Raw genomic sequence first — 21,744 nt, 5'->3', positions numbered from 1 at the left:
AAAGAAATGGAATACCTAACACTGGCCCGAGTAGGCTGAGTCCTCCACTTAACTGCCGCGTTCACTATCTCCGCTGTTCAAAGGATCAAAACCAAAGAACAGTATAAGGCAGGGAGGCAGCAGACTGAGTGTAAAAGCACAAGTTGCGAGTCAGGACACACAGGCTCGGAAACCTGGCTCTGCCACTCACCAGCGGCACCATCTCAGTCCTGTCACCTAACTCCTACGGACTTTTGCTTCTTCATCTGTCCAACAGGGATACCTCCCTGGGCTACAGTGAGGTTGAAAAATAAAAGGGCAAAAGCACACTGGAACATACAAACCATTAAACCAACTATAAGCTATCATTAATCAATCAGATTTCAAGAGTAAAATTTAAACTCCTTCCACGGTTCCTAAGCCCCTGCACAATCGGGGCCCTGCCAGCCTCACCCTCTGCCCCTCTCCCACCACTGCGCTCCAGCTGCCCAGCGCACCTTGCTGGCCCTCAGCTGCCCCACGCACAGGGCGAGCGTCAGAGACCTGCCACGGGCGGCTCCTCTCGCCTGAAACTCGACCACGGGCTTTCTTGCACGGCTGACTCTTTCTCCTCATCCAGGCCTCAGTTCAAACGTCACCTTTTCAGCAAGGCCTTCCCTGGTATCTCTAGCTAATGCTGAACCCCATCTCCGTGAGTCATTCTCCATCAAAATATCCTCCCTGTCTTCTTGCAGTGACTAGCCCTCTGAGAAATATACATCTATTTGTTGCTGGTTGTCTGCCTCTCTCGCTCTCAGTAGATTTTGCAACAGGAAGGAGTCTCTACCTCGCTCCCTCTGTAGCCCCACTGATGAGAAGAGTGCCTTGTATGTGGTAAGTGAGCCATAATTATTGACGAAATGAATCGCCCCGAGTCGGTTGAACTGTAAGGTTAGAGACCACGAGTCACTCTGGCCCTCAGACCTAGCAAGGCTCCCGGCACATCCAAGATGCTCCATAAATGTTGGTTGAATGAATGAACATCTTCAAAATGTTGTTTTGGAGAAGTTGTTTTGTCTTTGAAAGCACCCATCTCAAAAGTTCAATAATATGCCCCTAATAACTTCTTAATGCAGTTATGAGGAACTGGTCTCACGCTGAAAAGCACGTGACTTCTGATGTAAACCAAGTCCAGAACACAGTGATAATATTAGCAATGTAATATAGGAACCGTCTTAAAAAAAACAAAAAAACAAAACATTCATTTCGACATTTCTGCTAAACAGAATTTGGTATCTCAAGTACATGAAGCATTTCAATACCTGTGGTTCAGATGGAATTTGAACACATAATTAAAAAGTGAGCTATGATCCCGTGTTCAATACTTAAAAATATTTGAAATGAAAAGTCGATTATTCCAAAACATCCTAAATCTGTCTAAAGACAGTCCTACGTAAAAGTCAATTTTCTCAAAATGGGATGTATGCATTAGCAAATCTATTTATGGCTCGAAATTGTCTTTTGCCTATGCAAAAAGAGAAGTCAATCCAATATAGTGCCTGACAGGAAACGTATGTCAGCACCGCCCAGTAATGTCTCCAGAACTAAGCTCATTGCAGGATTTCCACAGTCAACTACAGTCTTCGGGGACCGGAGACTACGCTATGACAGTGTACTCAGGGCAAAGAAACTGACAATAAATGCTGGTGCCATTCTGCCTTAAATAGCTTGAGATCAACCACTTGAAATTGAACTTCGAAACCATAGAAACAGGGGAAGACGTCTGAGAGCTAAGACTTCATAATCCTCCACGAAGAATTTTCCCACATGAGCTTTGCTAAAACAGAAGAACCCCATCAAAGAAAACATTCTGAAGGGTGAGGGGCAGATGAGTGGCACTAATACATCAGAACATGGTCCGCACTGGTCTCTGGAGGACAACAAGGGTAGTGAACGTTTTTCTCGCAGATGTGGGCCAGGGGTCACGCAGGAGACTGGGAAGGAGAATGTAGGCATCCTCTGCTGGAAAGGGAACTCTGAGCACGTGACATTTCCTGTTACAGTGGCTCAGTACTGTCAACATACACACAGGGACAGCACACTATTAAATCCTGAAATATAGAGAGATCTTCCAAATAAATGGATGGAGGCCCAAAATTATAATTTTTGGACCAAGTCTGTGTGATTGAGTCCAGGTGAGTAATAACCCACTCGCTTGCTGATCACTCTTTACAGACATGCGTGAAAAATAGTAAAAGCTCTACAAAATGTTTACCTGTCCTTCCAGAAGAAATACAGATAGAACATTCTCCACCAATGGCCTGATGGACAACACTAACCATCTAAGGGGTGAGTAGATAATGGCAAGGGTTGAGTCTCCACGTTAAGCTGTTTAAGCTGTTATCATGGCAGAGCAGAAAGCGAAAACTTGACTTGGGTTCCAGCTCAGGCTGCTGGGCCAAGTTTTGGTGAAAGCATCCTATGCACGGTCAAGGTTGTGAATTGTGAATTCAATACCGACAACAAAGACGGACTTCCGAATGTTAAGACTCCCCTCAAATCTGCTTGCCCGCTTCGTCACTCACCCAGCCCAGGCAGCAGCAGTCACAGGGTCACCAAAGGGCACCTGGGACTTTCCTTACCTGGCACATGCCAAAGCCACCAGGGCAGCAGCAGCATTCTCTTTTTGCTTCTGGGGGATGTGCCGGCCTGTGTCCGAAGTCTCCTCTAGCCAAGAGCACAGCAGAGCTTCGATTCCATTGAGACAGTCAGCAGGCTCCTTGGTCAAGCTCAACGGCTGGCAGTCACGCAGGCAGTTCAATAGCACCTCGGCGGTTATGTTACAGAGAGAGGGGTCTGTTCTGCTCTGGGACTGAATAAGGGGGAAGACGAGCAGCAGCCCCATGCGGGACGTGAAGGGAGTCTGCTCGGGTTGCTGCAGCAAGCCTTGGCGTTTGAGCAGGGCCAGAGTTTCTTCATCCCCCGAGCTTTCCCTCTCGTGCTGCTCTTCCAAGGCCAGCTGGCGCTGGGCATTCCACAGTCCCCGCAAAGCGTTCAGGCGGTATTCCAGCAGGCGGGCATAGGCATTGCTCTGATTCCCACACACAGAGCGCAATCGTTCCGCTAATTCCGTGGGGTTCTTGGTCTCAAATGTTAAAATCTAAGGAGAGAAACGATAGAGGAGAAGTTGGGAAGTGCTGCTTTCTCCATTGCTTTCATCTACAGACGCAAATATATCTGATGGTATCGAAAAATGGCCCACAGCAAAAAGGATTTTAATTGCAACCACATATGAAAACAAGGGCTGAAAGCCAGGTATTTGCTGATGGAGATTTTTCCCCCCCGGCATTTCTGCTAATGCTCCCTTTAAACGTGAGATTAGACCTAACTGAAAGAACCCAAATCATGAAAACAGTTAGGTGTAGAAGTCAGAAATTAATTAAAAAAATTTATTTCAGAAAATGAAGATGTAAGTCTTTATTAAATGCTCTTGCGTTATAAATGTAAGTCTCTCACTTCTATTACCTGGTGGATTCTCCTTAAAAACAGAACAAAGTTTTCTTTTATCTTCAAAATCTAATATACCTACTAATAAATGATTGTTTATTGTTCTTTGATTTTGAAGAATACTCCATAATTACTACTGTTAATCCACTATTTCAATGGGCGACATGCTATAGATTTATCCAGTTCATATTCATAGAGGAACCACCACTGTTTTCTTGCCAAAACACACAAACATCAGGAAGCCTCCTCTAGATTTTCAGCAACTGGGGGAATAATAAAAACCATTAACTCCTCAATCAACTAAGAAAGGACATTTTTACTTATGGTGCATTGACCATCTACTTATGTTACATGAAGCAACTACTAAAAAATATAATACAGGCTTTTATTGGGCTCAAGAATTGAAGAATATAAAAAAGAAAAACAGTAACTTTAAAAAAAAGAATCAAAGAACAACTCAGTACCATTAAACCCAGCTATTTATTTTTCTTATCAATCGCAAACATTCGTGCTTCTGAAATATATGGCATTTCATGGTTCATAAAATGCATGACAGAATCTGTAGCTAACTCCAAATATCAAGATTAGCGGAAAAAAACCATAATATACTTCTGCATTTTTCTGATGGTTCTATTTTTATAAGTACTTCAGTTATATTTTTAGCATTCCACTTGAAAGACAAATATTCTGAAACAATTTGAGTTACAATATAATTAACCAAATATTATATAATATACACTTAAGTGACTGCTATGTTTATTGATTTAGCCATATCTAAAGCACATTATGCTTTCAGAAATCCATTAGACTACTCAGCATTATCCATTTCAACAGTTTCTTATGAGCACTCAAAACCATCTGCTATGCTGCCATTTTTTTAGAATTCTAAAGTTTGAAGGTCATGGCCTAAAATCATTTTATAAAGACATCATATCTGGGTTTTAGTAAGTCAGCTATGGAGGATCTATTCCGGTACTTATGAATATGAAATGATTTGTCTTCATATAAAACCACTGCCCTCAGTGGCTGCTCTTGACCAAGAAGATAAAAGACCAAAATGTCATTAGAAAACTAATATTCGTTTCTTTAAAAAGGACAGAAGTTATTTAAGGAAAAGGGAAGATCCCTGTCACCCTTAATCAGAAGGAAGGGTCACTGACTGTACTTTGGTGATAATGCTGAAGTCACCCCAATTAAGGGAGGAACTTTCAAAGTAACTCATACTCATCATGTAATTTTACCATACATGACATTTTTTTTTTAAGCTAAGACAACAACAATCATTCTGGAAAGCTAATAGGAGGTAGGCAAAATATTCTTTGCCAGCCAAATGTGGCTATGAACAAGACTCCAATATTTGACATAAGAACAGTCATAGAGGACTCTATCATTTTAGCCAATTTATTTCCATTTTCCATCTGGGAAAACAAACAACATACACCTCCCAGCTATGGCGTGAAACGTGAAATGCCAACATGCATTTCAAGTAAATGTGGCAATGAGAATGAGCACACAGACTTTTGAAGTGGTAGAAAACATTATATATATATATGTAAAATAACTAGACTAATACTTAGCGGAAAAGTCCGGATTAGGCATGAGCTACTGTACTCCCCTAAATGTACTTTGCTGTTCAGAAAAGCAGAGCTATAATTCTCTAAAAGGGTCAAGTAAAAAGCTAAAGATATGTTAGCGCCTACTCCTGAAAGGAATAGAAAATAATCCCAATTCTAAGAATTTACCCTAAAGAACTATTCCAGAAATAGGAAATGTACAAAGATGTTCATTGCAGTCTTATTTATTATAGTGGAAAAAGTGGAAGCAATCTCAATGTCCAAAAGGGAAGTGTTCAATTAAAACATATCACAATGGAATATTATGCAATAACTAAAAAAATTAAAGCCACACAGCAACAATAAAAAGCAGTATAAAACTGTATATGCTCTATATTTAGGACTACGCAAAACATGTTTGTTCAAGTTTGAAATGTCATTAGTAATTGTGGTAACAGAAAGATGGGGGGGGGTCCCTATTAAAAAAAAAAAAAAGAAAGCGTAATAACAAGTTAAATCCTTTATATTTAAGAAAAGCAGTCCTAACTAGAGCTGATATTTTTCACAAGCAAATGCTATCTTTAAATAACTGGTAGTCAAACAAAAGGTTACACAGTGGATACATTTACAACTTGGGGGACATATCTGACAAAGAACATGCACAAGTACCACAGGAAGTGCTTTCTTTAAATCAATTCACTAGTTCCGTCTGTTGTACTTGGGCTGCCGCAGTTTATCTCAATGCAGGGCTGGTTATACTCCTGATTAGGAGGGAAGGTGGGGTGTTGGGAAGGGGAAGACCACCGTGGATGTTGGGAACTATCAACGAACAATAAAACCTTTCACTCTCCAAGAATAAATGATACATAAAACTCAGGATCACTCAATCTCCAAATAGATGAATTCTACTACTATACTCCCTAGTATGGTACATTAATGGATTCAATTCATTTTATGAACCAGTCAGCATAAAAAGAGTTTATAACTGGATTATTTCAAAGCAGATCAACTGGCCAGACTTGCAACCCCAATACAAAACTTTTCAGTAAAGGATATAGAATCATGAAACCCTCTCAAATGTTCGAGTGAATTTTTAAACCCTTCTACAGATTTGCCTACCATTTTTTACATTATGAAGTTGGCAATCATGGCCAAATTGAATTACATACGGGAATTCAAAGATCAGAAAGATCTCGTGTGAACTAAGTAAATGAACTGTGAATGGAAGGATGGAATTCTATCTCCAATAGGAAAGCCTAAATCAAGAGTGGATCACTTATCAATTAAATTAGACCCTGAAGTTACATGACCTTATCCAAGTTTGGAAATACATGTTCATTCAAACTCTTTCACCATTTCATTTTAAAAAGGGTCTTTAACTTAACTGATAACCAGGATTAAGTTTCACACTTTAATTCATAAATTTTAGCGCATAGCTTGGTGCCAAACTAGGAAGGGACCCTGACCTGTTACCAGATTATTCCGCTTTGGCTCAGCCCTGTAACACTTTCCCCAGGACATGGTGATTTTTCCCAGTCCTTCATACAACTGCTGTTGGTAGCAGGATTGTTAGAATTGGGAGGACTCATCATAGAAGAAGTCTCTGTTCAAATTCTTTTCGCATGGAAGTTCCCCATTGTCCAGGCCTCCGCCTAAGGTCTCATCTTTTGCCACATCCCTGTGACCAGGGCCCTATTTTTTCCATCTCCCTGCTGTTGCCTGAATGTCCACTTCACTGAGTCTAAATCCTACCTATCTTTCAAAACTCAGCTTTACCACCTACTTTGACAAACTCCAATTTCCTCTTTCTCTCTCTCTTCTTCCAGTTTCCAGAACTGGCTTCTCCGTATTTCCACGGTACCCAGCACATACCTCTATCAGAGAGTCAGCCACAAACCGTAAGAAAAAATGTCCGCTGTCTCAACAGGAATGTACCAATGGTTGGTTTTTAATAAATGACGTATATTAAGGAAAAGCAGTGAGTGGTATACAGAGCAGCTCTTGAAAGTTGATCCAAGACATCAAATCCATATCTAAAAGTTTCTCCATGTTATAAAGTTATTTCTTCCACCTACATAAATTCTTTACAGAACCAATACAAATGATCTCCCTATGCCTAGTAACCAACAGAATAACATTTGGAGGGAGATGTAGGAATGAACTCCTCAAAAGAGTTTAAACACTATTATAAATTTTATTAGGAGTATTTAAAGAAAAAAGCTATCTCGGAAAAGACTAACTATATCTGTTAATTGCTTGATTTACATACTTAACACAAAGATTACTATAGTGATATATTCAAACGCTTAGCATGAATATATTTTAGTAAGAAAATCACTGTTGGCAGTTTTTAAATAAAAAATTTAACAAATTAAGAAATTTTACAACTCTAATATGTGTAACATTTACCATATCTACCATAATGTTGTTTATTTACAGTCTGTCCTCTCTTTCAACTGTGAGTCCTGAAAGGGGGAAACCATATCTTACTCACATTTGTATGAGCAGAGCTTAAAGGTAGTGTCTGGCACAAAAATGCTTGATAAATGAATGAATGAGATACATAAAGTCCAAGAATAATTCCCTTAGGACGTACATCTGGTTCCCACTGTACATGTGAGTAACCCTCTCTCACTTGTACTGATTATAATTCTGCCTTCTGGAGCAATGAAAAAATATTCTTCCCCTTCCACATCAGAGACTCTTAATTAGATCAAGAAAATAAATGTGATAGAAGGAGGGGAATATGAGTTAGGGCAGTTGTTCTCAACCAGGCTGAATATTGGAATTGCTTTGAAAGCTTTTTAAACAGAACAAACGAGTAGCCCCCACCCCCCACCCCCAAGTCTGATTAACTCAGAATGTCTGGGGATGGGACGTAGGCCTCCTTTTTGTTTTTTAACTCCACGGGCAAATGGGCAGCCAAGATTGCAAACCACCGAGTCAGGGGAATTGGGGTCAGCCCAGCCTCTGCAAATAACTGTTTCCGTGTAGGCATTTTACTTAAACTTTCTCGGTCTGTGTTTCTACATCTGTAAAATGAGGATAACACCTGCTTCCATTTTACACAGCTGTTAAGATCAAAGGAAATAACGTACAGTGAGTGCTCTGAAAAAGTTGAAACCGCTAAACAAGTGTTAGGACATTACAGATACTTCCTTCTTTTAGAGCAGCTCACCACCAAGAAAGGGAATTTTTCCAGAAAATCCTACAAGAAGGAAGACCTGGCTAGATAAATGCTGGAGTGTTGGGGGTGGGGTAAAGGAGGTTTGAATTAAACACAGGCTTTGTTTGAGCCAACACTTTAAAAAATGCTAATGCCAACTTACAATGCATTAGGAGAATCCCAGGGTCAGCAGCAAGGCAGGTAACAATCCCATGTGGATTCTGCAATGGTCAAACTATAACTGGAATATACCCTGCAGTTCAGAGGACCTCATTTTAAGAAGTGATTAACAGACTAGAGTGTGTCCAGGAAATGGTTATTTGACGAATCTGGCAATCGTGTTACATGAGAAATGGTTAAGGAACTGGGGACGCGTGGGCCACAAAAGAGATGAGTTGGAAGGCGGAGCTGCCTTCCTGCAACTGAAGGGCTGCCATGTGGCAGAGGAAGACATTCCCTGTTGCTCCAGAAGAGGCAGAATAGGAAGTTACAGGGAGGCACAGCACAATGAGGAATTTTGATGATAATTCAGCATATATCGGAATTCCTGGGTGTATTTACTTTAGAAAGAGATTCTTGGGATCCACTTCTAAAGACTGTTTCCAGAGTCTAGGATGTGCCCTGGAATCTGCGTCTTAAGCAGGCTCTCTGGGGGATTCTGGGTAATCCTTTTTGGAAATAATATCGCTTTTATAAAAGGTTTATTGTAACATAATTCACACACCATAAAATCCACCCACTTGGGGCCTGCCCAGTGGCTCAGGCGGTTAGAGCTCCATGCTCCTAATTCCGAAGGCTGCCGGTTCGATTCCCACATGGGCCAGTGGGCTCTCAACCACAAGGTTGCCGGTTTGATTCCTTGAGTCCTGCAAGGGATGGTGGGCAGCGCCCCCTGCATCTAAGATTGAACACGGCACCTTGAGCTGAGCTGCCGCTGAGCCCCCGGATGGCTCAGTTGGTTGGAACGCATCCTCTCAACCACAAGGTTGCCGGTTTCGACTCCTGCAAGGGATGGTGGGCTGCACCCCCTGCAACTAACAACGGCAACTGGACCTGGAGCTGAGCTGCGCCCTCCACAACTAAGACTGAAAGGACAACAACTTGATTTGGAAAAAAAGTCCTGGAAGTACACACTGTTGCCCAATAAAGTCCTGTTTCCCTTCCCCAATAAAATCTTAAAAAAAAATAAAAAAAAATAGCACTTGATCATGTGGGCACATTGGCGTTATAAAAAAAAAAAAAAATCCACCCACTTAAAGTGTGCAATTCAATGGCTTTTAGTATAGTCAGAGTTGTGCCATCATTTACAATTTCACAATGCTCTGAACACCTCAAAAAGAAACTCTATGTCCATTAGCAGTCACTCCCCATTTTCCACCAAACTTCTCAGCCCTAGACAATCACGAATCTACTGTCGAGAGATTTACCTATACTTTACATTTCATGCACTAAACGTGGTATTTGTGACTGCCCTCTTTCACTTAGCATAAGGCTTTCAAGCTACATCCCTGTTGTATATGGTATGTATCAGTACTTCATTCCTTTTTATTGCTGAATAATATTCCATTGTATGAACACACGGCATCTTATTTTTCTGTCATCAGTTGGTAGACATTGGGGTTGTTTCCCTTTCTGACTATTATGGATAATGCTGCTGTGCACATTCACGTACAAGAGTTTGTGTGTGGACATGTTGTCATCCTCTTGACTCTATACCCAAGAATGAAACTACTAAGTCACATGTTACCGATGTTTACCCTTTGGAGAAACTGCTAAACTTTTTAACAGTGGCTGCACCATTTTACATGACCACCACCAATGTATGAAGATTTCTATCTGTCCACGTCACAGCAAACACTTGTTATTATGGGTCTTTTGATTAGAGCCATCTGAGTGGATGGGAAGTGGTAATTCATGAGGTTTTGATTTTTACGTCTCCAATAGCTCATACTGTTCAGCATATTTTTATGGGCTTGTTGGTCATTTGCATCTCTTCTTTAGATAAAGATTAGTCCATTTTGAGAAACAATGATTTTGCCAAATCAAAAAAAATAACTGCAATGGACAGGAACACATCAGATACATTTAAACCCACAAGCTTGTGGAAAGGACGTAGAGAAAAGGGAACCCTTCTGTATTGTTGGTGGATTGTAAGCTGGTATAGCCACTATGGAAAACAGTATGGAGCTTCCTCAAAAAATAAAAATAAAAATAGAACTACCATATGATCCAGCAATTCTACTTCTGGGAATGTATCCAAAGGAAACAAAAACACGAATTCGAAAAATCTGCACCTATATGTTCACAGCAGCATTGTTTAAAATAGCCAGGACGTGGAAATAACCTCGGTGTCCACTGACAGATAACGGATAAAGAAGTTGGGAGGTACACACACACACACACACACACACACACACACACACACGGCATATTATTCAGCCATGAAAGGCCGGGGAGAATCCTGCCATTTGATACAACACGGGTGGACCTTGAGGGCATTCTGCTACGTGAAATAAGTCAGACAAAGACACATACTGTAAGATCTCACTTATATATGGAACCTTAAAAAAAAAATTCAGAAAAAGGGATCAGATTTGTGGTTACTATAGGCAGGGAGAGGAGAAGGGAAATAGGAGAAAGGTGGTCAAAGGTACAAACTTCCAGTTACAAGATAAACAGGCGGGGGGGTGTAACGTACAGCTGCTGGCTATAGTTAACACTGCTGTACGATACACATGAAAGTTAGGAGCATAAATCCTAAGAGTTCTCATCACAAGGAAAAATACCTTTTTCCTTTTCTCTTTTTTCTTCCTCTTTTTATTGCATTTATATGAGATGATGGATGCTAACTAAAATTATAGCAGTAATCATTTCACAATATATATGTCGAATCATTATGCTGTACACCTTAAACTTACAGTGATTTATGTCAATTATATTTCAACAAAACTGCAAAACTCCACAAGCTTATAATGACATTACAAAAAAGAAAAATCACCACCATTGGAGGATAGAGGCAAACCAACCCATTTTAAAAATTGGTTAATCCAGGGGCTGGCCTGGTGGCTCCGACGGTTGGAGCTTCATGCTCCTAACTCCAAAGGCTGCCGGTTCAATTCCAACATGGGCCAATGGGCTCTCAACCACAAGGTTGCCAGTTCAATTCCTCGAGTACCGCAAGGGATGGTGGGCTCTGCCCCCTGCAACTAAGATTGAACATGGCACCTTGAGCTGAGCTGCCGCTGAGCTCCCGGATGGCTCAGTTGGTTGGAGCACGTCCTCTCAACCACAAGGTTGCCTGTTTGACTCCCACAAGGGATGGTGGGCTGCGCCCCCTGCAACTAGCAACGGCAACTGGACCTGGACCTGAGCTGCGCCCTCCACAACTAAGACTGAAAGGACAACAACTTGACTTGGAAAAAAGGCCTGGAAGTACACACTGTTCCCCAATAAAGTCCTGTTCCCCTTCCCCCAATAAAATCTTTTTTAAAAAAAATTGGTTAACCCAGGGAAAGATTCAAAGATTTATCCCACCTTTCTCATATGAACTGTACACCCTACTTGATAAGAGAGAACTCTTTATAGAATGCTAATAAATAAAGAAACGACAGACTATCACCATTTTGCAATCTAATGGAATAGATCTAGGCACTGAGCTTTAGTATTAATAGCTGCAAACATCACAAAAAAAGCAGACGTTACACGCCAACCGAAGAAAATATACACCACCACCCATGAAGCAGTCATGCCAAAACAAAACAAAACAACCCAAATCTGATCAAACCAAGGTCTAGAGATCCAAATTCATAGAAGACAGATAAAACATGTTAAACTATACCATGGGGGTTGGTAAGTGTAATTCAGACTGTGGGAAACAACAGGACAAAGACCAAGTTTCTTCAACAAATAAATTGCAAGGCAAGAAAAAAAAAAGATGGAGAGGAAACCTATAGTTTAAAGGACATCAACCAATCTCAGTGTCTGCATCTTATTTATAGGCTGACTCGCAAAACCGTTTTTAAAAATTAGCACAATTATTTATAAGACAACTGAAAATTTGAACACTGCATATTTGATTATATTAAAGACCTTCATTTTTAAAGATATGAAATACTATTATGGTTACATTTTTAAAAGGAGTCCTTATCTGTTAGATACACACTGAAATATTTATGGATAAAATGATATGTCATGGATTTACTTCATAATAATACAGGAGTAATATGGGAAAGAGAAGTATTATAGGTGGCAGAATAGCTGAAACAAGATTGGCCATGAGTTGAAAACGGTTGAAGTTGGTGATGGGTACATAGGGGTTGATTATGCAATTCTGTCTACTTTTATATTACATACTTTGGCAATTTTATAAAGTTTTGTAAGAAAACTTTTTTATTTTTAAAGACTGTCAAAACCAAAAAAGGTTATAGTGAGAGGTTGTGAGAGCCCATCACTGGCCATAATCAAAGAGAAACTGGACGGCCCTATTACAGTTCTTATAAATGACACACTGGATTTCTTCTTCCAGTGCTAGGACTATTAAAACAAGCAGCTTTTTCAAACGGGTTTAGCTAAATCACCTCCATTCGCCATTTAATTTTGCTAATAGAAACGTTTTCTTAGGACTCTCAAAACTGTTTACAAACAACTACAGGCATACCTCGGAGGTACGACCACCCCAATAAAGCAAGTTATCACAATAAAGCGAGTCAAAATCTTTCTGCTGGTGGAGGGTCCTGCTTTCAATTAGAAAAAATGCAACATCTGTGAAGCACAATAAAACGAGGTGTGCCTGTATTATTAACCAGTTTCCTCAATAAGTAAATATATTTGCTTAAATGCTTACCCTTAAGGAACACAAGAAACAAATTAATCAAATGAGAAAATACATTTTACAGTTATTTTTTTAAAGTGCCAAATGCAATTCACCTCTAAGGTACAATTATTGTTAGTATGAGCAATACGTTTCCCATCAAATAATATACTTCAGGAGACACGGATGTAATACATTTTCTGGGATTGATGACTAACATCTGTTCCCACAAAATACATGCACAAATATACTATCTTATTAAGCAGATAGGTTATCGTTACTGCCTCATCCCCACAAAATACTATTTTACCCATCTGTGTTTAGCCAAAAAAGATTTTGTAAGATGAGATCGAGTAAAAATAGAAATAAACCAAAGAGAAACTAAAGAGCATGCCAATTCATGTAATGAGAACCAAGGGATCTCACGGGATTATTTTTTAGAGGAGGAAGTGTGTGCAGAAATGCTCAGTGGAGATGAGAGTAGAGAAATAACAGGTATAACACATTATGTACAGCATAAAAATTTATCAAAGCCTTTCAACTTCATTTTTATAGTATTCAATACCAACATTTTCACTTTATTAGTGTACTCAATTTTTTGTTTTTACATCCTAAATTTTTCAAAATTTGCACTAGGTTTTATAAAATTGCTTCATAAAATCTCCTATTGGTAAAATGTAAAAGTACTAAATGCTGAAAAGAATGAAACAATAGGAATTCTTTTGAATTCCTGGTGGAAATATAAATTAGAAAACAATTGGCATTGTCCCGTTAAATTGAAAATGCCTTGGTCTTTGTTTCCTGTGGCTGCTGTAACAAAGCACCACAAACCTACCAGCTTAAAACAACAGATATTGATTTTCTCACAGTTCTGGAGACCAGAAGTCCAAACTCAGAATTACTGGGCCAAGTTCAAGGTGTTAGCGGGGGCCCCCCTCCTTCCAGAGGCTCTAGGAAGGAATGGGCTTCCTGGCGCTCACACTGCCTTTCGGTGGCTGCCAGCATTCCTTAGCTGTGAGCACCGCACACCAATCCCAGCCCCTGCGGGCCTCCTTCTCTTATACTCGTGAACACCCCCTCCGCCTCTCCTCTATTTAGGACACTTGTGATTGCCTTTAGGGCCCACCTGATAATCCAGGAGTGTCTCCCCAGCTCGAGGTCCTTAATTTAATCAGGCCTGCCAAGAGCCTCTTTCCATACAAGGTAACATTTACAGGTTTCCAAGGATTAGCATCTGATGAGGAGCCACGGTTAGGCCTAGTGCACGCAGGCAGCCTGCAACCCAGCCTCCGCTCCTAGGGAATTAACTCCCTGCAGTAAGTCTTGCACGCCAGCACCAGATGACAAGTATAAGAATATTCACAGCAGCGCTGTTTATGGTAACAAACAAAACTACTCAAATATCCATCCACAGGAGACTGGTTACACACTGTGATGGAGTCAAATAATGCAAAATGACACAGCGGTGAAAATAAATGAAGTATAGCTACACACATCAACATGGAAGGATCATACCACACATGTAGAATAGAGAAAAAAAGTGAGACCAAAAAATTACATAAGGCACACTACATTTATGTACTTAAAACACACAAAAGTAAGCTCTGTGATATTTGGGGTTGTGGGCATAACATGATAAAACAATAAAGACAAGCAAGAGAAAACGAACCACAAAATTCAGCAGAGTGGTTTCCTATGTGGACAGAGGGAGGGTTGGATGGTGGAACACACAGAGGGCTTTAAAAGGGACGGGTAAGAATCCATGTATTTCTCAACTGGGTTGGGTGCTGGGATCACAGGATATAAATATATTTATTAATATATTTAACTTAAATATATTTTTAATTTATTTATATATAATGAATTTATATATTAAATTTATTTGATGTGCTTAATTTATTGATTTATTTGCATTTACTTAATTTATTAATTTATTTATGTTATTTATAATTTATTTATATGCAAAAGTTCTACCCAAAAGATATATACCTTACATGTATATTTTTGAATACATTCTATATTTAATAGTAACAAACTGCTGTAATTCTTATCATTATTCCAGCCCTGAAAAGCAGGCCATGGTCACTATCCCCAGTGCTGCTAAGAACTTAGTGGTTTCTCTATAGAGATGCCCTCCTTGTATAATGACAGTACTCCCAGTACAAGGTGTGAATAGCTTCATATTTTTAGGACCAGTGCAAGCAGATGCACAAGCAAAGCTCTGGGTGAGGCTGTCGCCGCGCCGGCCTCTGGAAGGAGCTCTGGTTGTCTAGCGAGATAGACGTGTAGAGCAGAGACTCTTAAAGGGGGCGGGGGTGGGAAGGTGGACAGAGATTACCCCCAGAGGACATGTGGCAGTGCCCAGGGACGTTTCGGTTGTCACAAGTATAGAGGTGCTCCTGGCCCTCGCGGGACACACGACGCACAGGACAGCCCCCACCACGGAGAATCACCTGGCAGAGGTTGACAAACCCTGCCTACAGTACCCCTGGATTGAGGGCAGGCAGTAAACCTCACCACTGCCATCTGACGTGCACTGTGATGGCCCACTCTCCCAGGAGGGACACACAGGCCCCAGTTTGCAAAATTTGTTGATTCTCAGAATCATGCCCAGGAGGGATTCTAATCATATTCTCAATTAAAACATAAGTTTTACAGATATTAATAATTCTTACGTACCAGGAGGATGCTCATAGATTGTAAACTCCTCAAGAGGGCAGACTTAGATTCATTCATCTTTGTATCTTCTGCTAAAAATCTCAGTATGCTGTGAACTGTTTCTCCAAAAATAAGGCACAAAGCACAGCACCTGGCATGTAGTAAGCACTCCATAACTTTAATTAATATTATTTGAAAACAAATCTTTTCAAATTTATTTCAAACTCTGGCACTATAGCTTCCAACTTTGTCTATTTAGTTCCCTAATGTATCCCAAGCACCAGAGAACCTGGCACATAATAGGTGCTCAATAAATATTTGTTGAATGAGCAAATGACTAAACATGCTGCCTGGCAGTGCACGTGCAGCCCCCCAAACAAAACAAAACAAAACAAAACAAGGAAAGAAACAGGCACAGTAAAGCTCCGCTTCCAAGCACACTCCCAGGTCAGCTCTTCTACTTGACCTCATCTACTGGTCAATGTGAACAAGAAAGCTGAAATCAGTGTCATCCAGACTTTGATTAGAGATCAGAGGCGTTAGTTCTAAACCTGTGGCCTGTCACTGTTTGGCTGGGTTAGGCGAGCACGTGAGTATGCACCCAGTGACTACTCAATAAAAACAGCCGATGGTCATGGCTGACCACTAACTCCCTCTAAGAAACGCGGGGAATGCAGCATCTTCTTTGCCACTGAATCTTGTCCTCGTCCATTCCTGCTCACAGCTGTGCCTGACTAATTAAAACTGCCTGGAAACCTCGTCTATCACTTCACTGGTTATTTCTTCTACTAAATCAAAAGACTCCACTTTACAATTCAAATCCATCTGTCTCCCTCAGACTGGAAAGAACAAATGTTCAGAAAAACTAACCAACTAGCTAAAATTAAATGTACCTTTCCTAGCTAAAACTTAACATGTTGTTGGAGGAAGGGGGCAAGGATTATAAGGACAAATCACTAAAATGAAGGTACTACAAAGTTTAATCATATCAGGTACTCAGAGCTATTAGATACTCAGATATTCAACTCTGACCTTAGCAAATCAGGGACAAATCCAGAAACTCTTGGCTAAAATGTATTTACATCTAAAGGCAAAACTTTCTGATGAAATTAACATATGTCAAATATTACTCACCCAAAATATGACTATCAACCCCAAAGGTTTGCTCATCCATTTTCCTCTCAGTTGGACATTAGAAAGACTAAACTGACTCATAACCTATAGCTTCACTTTTGATACCTGAAATCTATACTAGCCATTTCTGAGCTATTGTTCCTGTCCCATGATCAGAAAAACGTAAGGAAAAAGAATCCACTTTTTCGGGCCTTTATCTGGAACCTATGAATTCAATTTCTAAGACTTTTACCAATCATTAAAGCAAAATACATAAAATGCCCCCTCTTCGTGCTGCTTTTGAATTCTATCACTTTTGAATAACATCCTTGCCTAGAACTGACACAGGATAAACACTCAAAAATACTCTACGACACCGAAAAAGACCTAGTGCCTTATGAATTTCAACAGCCAGAAGTTGCTTCTGTCACATTTTTTATTAATTCTTGCTGCCAAAGCCACATATGCCATGTTATACCTATGTTCTAAAATGTCACAAGATATCTAATGTTCAATTTCTCTTTCCAACATGACTTTCTACCAAAGGAATCCTTTCTTGGTAAGCAAAGTAAGAGACAACAAAATGAAGCATAAACCACAACCAAAAGAGTGTACATCTTGGAAAGTCATTTGAAACACAATGTAATTTACCACATCGATACACATTTTACTTACATCACTCTATATTACCCAGAGGTTACTGATAAAATGAAATATCAGATTCCTTTTTTTTTTTTGCAAGATTATATCACTAGAATTTTACAATTCATTAAAATTCTTTAAATTACAGGCAAAATCACATCCAAAGATGTCATTTTTCTTATTACACTGGAATACGCTGTATCAACTATAACAAAAAAATGTCCTATCAACTAAGGCTTAAAAATACTTTACTTACACAGATTTGTTGTAAAAGGGTTCAACTTGCATCCTTGAAGTTCAGGGCACACAATTAGCTAGTGACACTGACATTCTCTCAAAACTATACTCTACTACAAATTTTTTGACACTACTATGACTTTGACAGATACTACTGAATTCTATTTATAAATAAAGCAGTAGTCTTCAAATTCAATTCAACAGGCTTTATTTATGATGTGCCTTCTGATGTACAAAATATTAATAAGCACTGTGAGGATTCAGAAACATTTGGAGGTACAAAGATATTGATCATTGGTATTAGAGAAAACTGAAATCAACCTAAAATATCTATCAACATAAGTGCTAAATAATCTGGAGTTTAAAAGAATGAGGTTGAGCAATTCATTCATATTTATACACACACACTCACACAGACACATATATACAGAGGGTGCCAAAAAAATGTATACACATGTTAAGAAAGGAAAACACTGTATTAACATTACACTGATGGTAACCATTTTGAGCACCTCTTGTAACTGCAGAAGTCAAACGTGACTTGTATTCATCTTTTGTTGTTGGTATATATTGAATATTACAATTTTAATACAGTTTTTTCCTTTCTTCAAATGTGTATACATTTTTTGGCACCTCTGTATATAATACAGTATATGAATAAAGCTCTAAAATAAGTAGAAAAAAATCAAGTCACAAAAACATGCAAATAACAACACTGATGTTAAAAAAGACAATACTATATATCTTCTATAGGTATTGAATTGAGGTGAATCAGCCTGGCGGAGGCCAATGATGGCAGGGAGGCAATGGAACGGGATTTGAACAGAGTATCCTAAATATCTCTCCACAATGACTCCTGGAGGCAAGTTTGTAGATCATTTAACAATTTATAGTAATAAATGTTAATTTCCATTTACTTAGAACTGTCACTCTTGGGAAAACTTAAAAAATTTTAACTCCAAAGTGTTTCCAACTCTTTATGGCTTTAGCGGGAAAAATCAACAACCATCACAGAAATACCCTACAACGTCCTGTTCTAGTAAAACAACTAAAGCTGTAAACCATAATCTGCAGGAGTGTTAGAAGTGGTCGTGTGGTTTCTGAAACTTGGATGAGCATTAAACGTAAAGAACATGGCCTGGTAAACAGCTACAGTGTAAGAAATTAACAAGCCAACAATACCTCTGTCCAAAATACAATTCCAAAACTAGCTTACTCCGAGTTCACAGACAGCTCGGCACAGCAGAGGTACACATATACTAGTAATGGGAGACTGGAAACAAAACTAGTAGTAAATCTCTGGACTACCTCAAGTGTTTCCTACTGCATAGAAAATTTCTGGATGAAGAAAAAAATCAGGAACAATGAAACAATGCCAAAACAATAAACAAGACTCTAAATCCTATCTATAAGAACAAACAAAAACTAACCAACCAAAAAAAGCAAAAGCTTAATAATACAAGAAAAATAAAGGTAAATAGCAAAATAAGCAACTCGAGGACAATTAAGTATTTTACAAAAGAAAATTAGTAACTATATATTAATCACATTGTAACATTTGTCTAGAGATTGGAAGTAAATTCATAAATTAATGGAGTACATTAATTTATATTTTTCTTTCTTTTGTTTTTCAAAATTCTCTCAGAAGCTTCCATTCACTATGGTCCGTAATCTGGAAAATCATAGCATGAGGTAGGTAGGCAGCAGTGTTGTCCCCATTTAATAGACAAGAAACTGCTGGTTTCCTATTTTGTAACTACCAATTTATACTTCTTAATCCCTTCACCTTTTTCACCCAACCTCCCAAACCGCCTCCCATCTGGGAACCATCAGTGTGTTCTCTGTATCTATGAATCTATTTCTGTTGTGTTTGTTCATTTACTTTGTTCTTTAGGTTCCACATGTAAGTGAGATCACATGGTGTTTATCTTTCTCTGTTTGATTTATTTCACTTAGCATAATACGTTCCAGGTCCATCCATGTTGACACAAATGGTAAGATTTTATTTTTTATGGCCAAGTAATATTCCATTGTACATATTCTTTACCCAGTCGTCTACTGATGGGCACTTAGGTTGCTTCCATACCTTGGCTATTGTAAACAGTGCTGCAATGAACAGAGGATGTAAAGTACAGCATAGGGAATGTAGTCAATAACATTGAAATAACTATGTATAGTGCCAAGTGGGTACTGGCCTAATCAGGGGGCTCACTTCGTAAATTATGTGAATGTCTAACCGCTATGCTGTACACCTGAAACTCATAAAATAATACTGAATATCAACTGTAATTTAAAATTTTTTAAAGGGGAAGGGACGATGAAGAGGAATAAGAGGTTCAAATTTCCAGTTATAAAATAAATAAATCACGGGGATGTAATGTACAGCATAGGGAACATTGTCAATAATATTGTAATAACGTTGTACGGCGTCAGATGGTTATTAGACTTATCATGGTGATCACTTCTTTAGGTATATAAATGTTGAATAACTATGGTGTACATCTGAAACGAGTATCATATTGTATTTTAACTATATTTTAATAAAAAAACTTGTGCAAAGGAAAAAATTGTTTCACTTAATACAAAAAAGAACAGTAAACTGCTGGTTTAGAATATTAAGCCAATGGCCGAGGTGACTTCTCTAGTAAAGGGTGAAATGGGATTAAAAGGCAGTCTCTAAAGTCACACCACCAGTGTTCCCCACACATGCTAAGAACCTCCTTAGCACTGGTCAGAAAAACATACTGCACCCACATACCCTCCACCACCCATCACAGGTCCCAGGAATGGGTATGTTTAATAGGCATCCCAGTAATTCTTACCCGGTATGACTTGGAACACATTGTCCACCCCCGACTGCCACCCGAACATTCTTTTAAGATGACACCTATTACTGTACACACATTGGCCCTCATTACTAGGATGACCTGTTTAAATGACAGGTACTGCATTGTCCGGATCAAAACAAAAGAAAACCAAGACAACATACTACTGGCTGACGCTCCCTCTGGGATTCCGCAGAGAGAGAAATGACCACTCTATAACGTGAAGCAGGAGGCAAACCTATGTGGTGAGCATGCCACAGTTCCTGAATTTCTACAGCCTCCACAGTTTCTACATCTCTGAGTCACTGGAGGCTTATTTTCCCCAGCCATGAATTTGGAGGTTGAGAAAGAAGAAAGGAGCGGGGGAATGTGTTCAATGACAGCCCCACTCAATCCTTCCCATTTTTAAAATAGGAGAAAAGGAGACGTTGGAATTTTATATTCCTAAACAAAAGCTTTCCTAGTAGAAACAGGTTATCAATTATTTGGGTTTAGATTTTCATATATACACATAGACAGGAATTGGTGAGGTTCACAGCAAACTAGAAAACGCATGCCCCTCCTAAAGGCATTCAAATTCAAGTATTTTGAAAACTGCCTGCCAAACAAAACCTATCTGTGGGCTGAATTTGGCCTTCTGACAAGTTTGCAATCCTGTGGGCCGACATTCTTCCTATCTCAGGTTTTTCCCACAAATATATACATTTATTATATAAAATATATATTTTATTGTATAAAATATACATTTTATATAATAAATGTTGAATTTTAACCTCTCTTGCCAATTGCACTTCCATAAAGCTGAAAATAAATCTCCGATGGTAAATGAGTTGGCAACTGTCAAGCAGGCTCTTTGAAATAGGCAAGTCCCGGACTGGGACGAGCCTCGCGGCTGCAGAGAAAGGCAGGTAAAACGGTGAGCTTGCACTTCCCTCACCTACCACTAACCATCAATATGCACACTGATACTAGGAATGACACCGGACCCCAGGGGACAGAACTTGGAGCTATGAGTCCGAAGCTTCCTTCTAGTCCAACGGAGCTGCCATACACAGCACACGCTCCCCAGTCACTGGGGCTTCCTAACGCTGCGATGCTGGGGGCAGAAGGAGAGGGGCCCCGCGGCAGACAGGCGTTAAGAACTGCTGATTTAGAACATAAGGAGAGTATGTTGGCCCAAGCTGTGTTTGCTCTCGTGCCAATTGCTTGCCATATGAACTATAAACACATTCCATTTAAATGGATGACGTGTAATAGGACAATACACAGAATTCC

General features: G+C 39.5%; 1 protein-coding gene across 5 annotated transcripts in view; it reads right to left on the bottom strand.

Annotated features, from left to right (window-relative positions):
* Positions 1-21,744, bottom strand: part of HECTD4 (HECT domain E3 ubiquitin protein ligase 4) — a 167,408-nt gene that overhangs the window by 119,029 nt on the left and 26,635 nt on the right. For all 5 annotated transcript variants that reach the window (XM_074321579.2, XM_088801010.1, XM_074321581.2 and 2 more), the window contains exon 2: positions 2,601-3,118. In XM_074321579.2, coding sequence (XP_074177680.2) covers positions 2,601-3,118 — 518 coding nt within the window. The remainder of the gene's footprint in view (positions 1-2,600; positions 3,119-21,744) is intronic.

The sequence above is a fragment of the Rhinolophus sinicus genome, chromosome 9 (genome assembly GCF_057876585.1).
Source record: "Rhinolophus sinicus isolate RSI-liver-muscle chromosome 9, RSI-T2T, whole genome shotgun sequence".
Classification (NCBI taxonomy): domain Eukaryota; kingdom Metazoa; phylum Chordata; class Mammalia; order Chiroptera; family Rhinolophidae; genus Rhinolophus; species Rhinolophus sinicus.
The sequence above is the reverse complement of the archived record's forward strand: the minus strand, read 5'-3'. Positions and strand labels throughout refer to the sequence as shown.